The 6,968-nt window shown below is 38.4% G+C and overlaps 1 protein-coding gene across 1 annotated transcript; it reads left to right on the top strand.

The window, feature by feature from the left end:
- The first annotated feature begins 1,606 nt into the window (after positions 1 to 1,606).
- On the top strand, positions 1,607 to 4,606 carry galr1a (galanin receptor 1a). The gene is made up of 3 exons (XM_059350432.1): positions 1,607 to 2,410; positions 2,710 to 2,775; positions 4,212 to 4,606. The coding sequence occupies exons 1-3, from the start codon at positions 1,634 to 1,636 to the stop codon at positions 4,563 to 4,565; spliced, it is 1,197 nt and encodes a 398-aa protein (XP_059206415.1). The 5' UTR covers positions 1,607 to 1,633; the 3' UTR covers positions 4,566 to 4,606.
- Positions 4,607 to 6,968: the final 2,362 nt, after the last annotated feature.

Here is a 6,968-nt window from a genome sequence, read left to right as displayed (position 1 = left end):
TTTTTAACAGGATCTAGTTATTACAAACTGTTTATTAACCATTTTGTAACCTATGATCCATTCAGGCACTGTTGGAAAGTTCAAATACCGATCATAATGTCAGTTTCTTTCTAAGCTGAATAGTTTACTTTTGGTGATCTTTTAAAGAAAACATAATTTTCAGATGCTTAATTTTGCACTTGCATAAATTTGGAGTACCTCTGAGAGGTTTTAGCCATAATGGCTCTAGAGATGGAAATGTGTGTGTGTTGGTTTTAAATATCTCGGGCTACCTGACTTGAATAGTTGACTAATTGGTTGTTTTCTTCCATTAGCTGACAAAGTCCTGTGAGTGTTAGTCGACTGAGGTTTATTTTAACAGCTATTGGATGGACTGTAATGGACTTCTGTACACAGCAAAATCGGCAGTGTTAATTCAACTCACAGAGTGTTAAATTTAACACTTTTTCTGAGTTTATATAGTCTCACGGAGTTAAAATTACACTTTGAAAAGTGTTAATATTTTTACTCTTTAATAGTGTTAAATTTAAAGTTTATGACACCACAAAAGTGCTCTTTTAACTCCAAATCGTGTTATTCCTTTTCACTATGAGTGTTAATTTTTAACATACATTGTGTTACTTTGACACATTAAAATGTATTTTTAACCCTAAAATCATGTTATTTCCTTTCACTCATGTGATAATTAACATTCATTGTTTTGTTTTACGATACATTAAAAGTGCATTCTGTCTTTAGCCGAACATACAAGTCACAAAATCTGAAAATCAACTCTAACTGAAGTGAATCTAACTCAGGTGTCACATGTTAACATGTAACAGCGCTGGCAGAACTTTTTGATCACGACAATGTTAAAACAACTGCAAAATCATCAAATCATTAACACTGAAAAAACAACACTACAGATTTCGCTGTGTAGCATTTAAGGTAGTTGTAAAAGAATATCTCCAGCAGAGGCAAAGACATCCTGAATTGAATTCCTAGTATTCCTAGTTTAGGCCCAAACATGTTGGATCCTTAACTTCCCATAATGTAACTCGATGTGCAAAAAACAAAACTGCAGTTTTCTGATAATCCATATGATACCAAAATAGTAAATATATTATATTGTAAGTAAACATGAAGGCTTATTCACGTATAATATAATGCAGACATATTCATTACTGCAGAAAAAGTCAATCATAATACATTATAAAATACCAAAAATGTGTGAAATCTGCCATTTTCTTAGTATAATATAACAACTGCAATGTTTTTTGGTGAATTTTCACTAAATAATTCTGCACAACAAGGTAGCACACACAAATGTTTAGGCACTGTGGTGAATATCTCACCTGCAGATGTGTATTTAATATGCATGTATTAATTATCAATGCACTGTGAAATACATTGAGTTATGAATTTATTCAACCACTTTCATATATTGCAAAAATATTTGCAAAAATATTTATTATAGCCTATCTATACATTCGGTCCTGAATGAAAATGCACCCTATGTCAACATGTGTTTATTAATTTGTTTGAATAAAATAACACAGAGTTCTTGTTTAAACAGTATATAAGAGGTTTGTTCCGCTGGCTGCAGGTCAGTGGGGACAGTGGAAAGGTATTGGTGGGATCTGTTGCGCACAGCATGGTGACGTTGCTGAGGAAGGCAGGGAGCAGCCTGCAGCTGCATCCAAGCTCCATCCAGCCCGAGCTCCATGTGGAGGACATGCATCTTCAACCTGTTTTCTTCAACAGTGATGAAATAAACATGGATCTACAGATGGAAAACCAGAGTCAGTCTTTCAACAGCAGCACTGTGAGTCTGCCAGCTAAACCGGTCCTGGGGATGGGTGTGGATAACTTTGTTTCTCTTCTGATATTTGGACTTATTTTCATCCTCGGGGTGCTCGGGAACACCATGGTGATCACGGTGCTGGCGCGCAGCAAGCCGGGACAACCGAGGAGCACCACCAACATCTTCATCCTGAACCTGAGCGTGGCCGACCTGTCCTACCTCCTCTTCTGCGTCCCCTTCCAGTCCACCATCTACATGTTGCCCACATGGGTGCTGGGAGCGTTCATCTGCAAGTTCATCCACTACTTCTTCACCGTGTCCATGCTGGTCAGCATCTTCACTCTGTCCGCGATGTCCGTGGACCGCTACGTGGCCATCGTCCACGCCAGGAAGTCCTCTTCGATCCGGGTGGGGAGGCACGCCATGCTCGGGGTGGTGCTGATCTGGATCCTGTCTCTGGTCATGGCAGCTCCGGTTGCGCACTACCAGAGCATCGTGGAGAGAGAGGACAACAACACCTTCTGCTGGGAGGTCTGGCCGGATCACCAGAGGAAAGTCTACGTGATGTGCACGTTTGTCTTCGGATACCTGCTGCCTCTCACTCTCATATCTGTCTGCTATGCAAAGGTGGGTGCGCATGAATCAGAGTGAATGCATGCGCAAAAAGCGGATTTCCACAGTTTTGAATAAATAAACAGCACATTTCCATGAAAATATGGTGCAAAATTGTGCCTTTCATTCAAATTAAAGTCATTTCTAGTGTAAAAGTGCAAAATGTTTTGGATTTGACAAATACACCATTATATACCCGAGCAGCTGACATTGATCTGCAGTGCATTATTAAAATGCAAAAGTGTTGAAATAACTCTGACAGCTGCAACATTACTAATTAATTTTTATTTTCTATCATTGTTTTATTATTGCAGGTTTTGAACCATCTGCACAAAAAGCTGAAGAATGTCTCCAAAAAATCAGAGCTGTCCAAAAAGAAGGTTGGTGGGAGGTTATTTCTGTCTCTTTCTTTTATGAGCCACATGTGATTTTCAATGATGATGTAAGTGGAAATAATGCCTCCCTGATTCCTCCTGTAACAGCGTGAATGATGGTTTAATGATGGATCAGCTCTGGGCTGTAGTGCTGCTCCTGTGCTTACTGTAGACGTAGAGTACATAATTGATCTGAAATGATTATAGTTGTGTAACTGGACTGAAAAAAATCTGTCCACTTATCAATTTGCTTCAGTTGTTTTTCAAGCAAAAATGCTAGAAATCTTCTGCTTCTGCTTGTTTTCTTTGTCATAATGATAGTAAATTAAATATCTTTAGGCTTGCACCCTTGGTCGAAGATAAGTCACCTTTGATTCAGAGAAACTGGAATGATTTTACTTTCGGTACATTCCTCACCTTGTCTCATCACACCTTAACTTCCACCGTTTACATGCATTTATTTTACTGTTTAAAGGCGTCTTAACGCCTAACCAGCAAATCTTTTGCACTAGCATTTGAGAAGTGGTTTTGTCACATAATTGTAAGACAAACGGCAGAGCAGCCATTTAATGGGCTGATAACAACCTTCTCAACCTGCCAGCAGGTGGAGCAGGCCCCTCACTCATTCTCATGGGCTGATAACTGCTGTTAATGCACATTAAATAGTGTGAAAAACTGCAAAATGCGACTGATGTAGTAGGACACGCTAGCATTTTTTTTGTATTGCATTTTACAAATTATTAATAGCATGTTAGTATGACCCAGATAGAAACATGTGCATATCAATGACTTAGAAAATGATGGAAAAGTTTATTTCCAGTAGTAAAGTCAAATAGCCCCAACCAAGTATTGAGTCATATAGGCCAAAATTTCCATATTAAACATACTTTTTAAAATTGGTCTTTCGTAATATTAACATATTTTTGATACACACTGAATTTTAGGTCTTCATTAAATGTAAGCCATAGTCATTATAATTAGCAGAAATTAAAGACATGAAATGTTTCATTCTGTGTGTAATGGATCTATATAATATGATATTTCCACTTTTTGAATTGAATTACTGACATAAATACATTGTTCTATTATATTCTAATTTATTGAGATGCACCTGTAGATACTTTACATTTCCAGAGGGAAATTCAAACATCCAGTAGCAGCATTCAAACATACATTGAACATACACTATACATGCATTAAAAAGAAACCTGACCTATAAATAATTAACCGATGATAAATATAAATTTACATTAAAACCTTTTCTAGAATATTTGAACATTCGTAGAGAAGTTGGACATTGCTGTGAAATTAAACATTTGCAGAAAACTAAATTAAATAATGTGCTTTCCACTGTTACTCTTCATTATCCTCCTCTTCCTCCACAGACTGTCTCGTTAAAGTTTCCTTTGATAACAGTATATTCCCACCCGCTGTCTCCACAGACCGCTCAGACCGTGCTGGTGGTGGTGGTGGTCTTCTGTCTGTCCTGGCTGCCTCACCACATTGTCCACCTGTGGGTGGAGTTCGGCTCCTTCCCCCTGAACCAGGCCTCCTTCCTGTTCAGGATGGTGGCTCACTGCTTGGCCTACAGCAACTCCTCCGTCAACCCCATCATCTACGCTTTCCTGTCGGAGAACTTCAGGAACTCCTACAAACAGGTGTTCTGGTGCCGTGTGCCCAGCACCTGTCCCGTCAACGACACCAGGGAGCTCCGCAGCCGCATGGAGACGGCGCCGTCCACCAACATCAGCGTTAATTACAAAGGTCACGACTCTCAGATCAGTAAAGTGATTTGATGTCACCTGTGTTCTGTGTAGAGGTATTGGATTTTTGAGACCAATGTGTATATATATATATATATATATATATATATATATTAAATCTTAATATATATATATATATATATATATATATATTAAGATTTAAAATTGTTAATCGCATCATAATCGTTTTTTTTAACATACTGTAAACAGCTGTACTTGAATTGTGCCTCTCATCTCTCTGATCATTTTTACTCATTATTACCACACATTTTGAATAAGGTTCTCCTGATTTAGTTATAAGCCGTGTTTCCATTCAATTGTCAGGGAAATTTTAAGTAAACGTTTGAAATGTCACAAAAAAAGCAAATTAAGTCCATCAACTAATTTGGAGCGAATAAACTTTAGCGACTGGAGTTTTGTCGGCTATGCACGGCTGTAATCCACCAGTCAACAGAATAGAAAAAGTAAAGGCCGAAACGTGTAGAGAGCGTAGAAGAAGGAGAAGACACAGGGTCAAATGACATCATATTAACTGCAATGTTGGAGGTTTACAGCAGACCGTGCCAGAAATAAAAGGTGGTTGGTTGGTTTCCACTCAGGTGCTCATGTGTTGTACTCGACCAAGCTGTGCTATGACTGTTTGCCACCTGTTGAGCCTCTCAGCAGGTCATGCCAGATTTTACTGCACATGTGTTGTATCCCAAGCATATGGCATCATTTGAACCCGTGTCTTTTCCTCCTTTTACCCTCCCTGCTGCAAACCATTCACAAAACAAGTAGCTTCGGAGAAAAATTAAGATAAGCCTTCAGGTATTTGGTTCAATTGATCAAGGTTAAATTTTTCTTTCACACTTTGAAGGACTGAACCTTTTTGGGAGACGAGAACAAACCATAGACTGTATAAAGAATGGACGACATGTCTCTATTCCCTTGCACTGAACAACGTTGAGGCCTAAATATTCCAGATACAGGCGTCGTTTTGTTCTGGTGACGAAGCCAGAGTCAATTACTGCTGTCAATCATGACATTACACTCCTGTTTTATAGAATAAAATAAAGCATCAAAAACATAAGGGGTGAGGCTTTGTTTGCATTGTTACATTGTTACATTGTTATGTAGATGTGTTCAGAACTTGACTCTAATGAAGCATGAGAAGTTTGGACCAGATCGTACAAAGTATTGCAAAGTTATAACAATCTCGCGTTTTATGGCGAAACGCCATATTTTTTCCGCAATCCCACTCCCACAAAGTATAACGATCAGTAAAGCTTTTAATAACTGTTGATCCCAAAGGCCTTATGATGGTACTGACCAAAGTTGAAGTAGATCGGGTTAAATCTGTAGGAGGAATTGGTTTAAGTATGCGATGTGGAAAATGTCAAAAAGCGCCTAAAACGACATATTCGATAAAAGATGGCTGACCTTCTGTTGGGTTTGGGATATGGCTCTAAGAGGTTTTTGGTGCGTCTCAACATGATACATATGTGTACCAAATTTCGTGTCTATATGTAAAACCTACTGTTTGGGCTAGATGCAAAACATGTTACTTCCTGTTGCCAGCAGGGGGCGCTAAGACTATGTGTCAATATTGACATGGGGGTGTGTTCAGGGATGGACCTCTACTTTGAGTTTTCCTGTCCCTTTACTAATATGGAAGAGGTGGGATTTATAACCTGTACTGCAGCCAGCCACTAGGGGGCGATCCAGACGTTTTGGCCTCATTAGTTAGGAGCTGTCATGTCGTCCATCTTTACACACAGTCATGGAAATAAATATAAGACCACCCTTTTTCTTCAATTTCCGGTTCATTTTAATGTCTGTTACAACTAAAAGTACATTTTGTTGTGACAAATATAACAACAAAAATAGCTCATAAGAGTTTAATTTAAGAGCTGATATCTAGCCATTTTCCATGCTTTTCTTCATTATAACCATAATTATTATCAAGAAAACCATGGAAAATGGCTGAAGAAACTGAAGAAAACAAGGGTGGTCTAATAATTTTTTCCATGACTGTATATTTTATGGTTAATGTTTGGGATAGATCCTGTTTAAGCATAGAAAATTAGTGGATGTTGCCACAGTTAACCTCCCCAGGTGGTCTGAACCTAAAAAGAGAATATAGCCATAATAAAAATAATAACCTTCCCTTTGACACTGATACAGTTAATTTCTTTCCCACATTTAGACCTCATTTGGGTCCATTCATTGCAAATACAAAAGGCATAATTTTCTTCCCATACAGGCGTCACCCGACTGATTGTTCTGTGTGTCTGCAGGCTGAGTTACTATGTACATACTGTACATACTGTACTGTACGTTCGCTCTATACGAGAGAACATCATGTATAAATGTAAATATTAATGCAGCATTTACATGGTGTTGCAGATAACCATTCTGTCCCCAAAGACAAGAGGTGAAGGACAAATAAAGCCT

This window comes from Centropristis striata, chromosome 14 (genome assembly GCF_030273125.1).
Source record: "Centropristis striata isolate RG_2023a ecotype Rhode Island chromosome 14, C.striata_1.0, whole genome shotgun sequence".
NCBI lineage: Eukaryota > Metazoa > Chordata > Actinopteri > Perciformes > Serranidae > Centropristis > Centropristis striata.
The sequence above is the reverse complement of the archived record's forward strand: the minus strand, read 5'-3'. Positions and strand labels throughout refer to the sequence as shown.

What these genes read in the sequence shown, in the direction of transcription:
- galr1a (XM_059350432.1), top strand. Translation starts at nt 1,634, where the DNA reads ATGGTGACGTTGCTGAGGAAGGCAGGGAGCAGCCTGCAGCTGCATCCA. An exon ending in TATCTGTCTGCTATGCAAAG is followed by an intron (nt 2,411 to 2,709) that starts GTGGGTGCGCAT and finishes TTATTATTGCAG; the next exon opens with GTTTTGAACCATCTGCACAA. An exon ending in CAGAGCTGTCCAAAAAGAAG is followed by an intron (nt 2,776 to 4,211) that starts GTTGGTGGGAGG and finishes CTGTCTCCACAG; the next exon opens with ACCGCTCAGACCGTGCTGGT.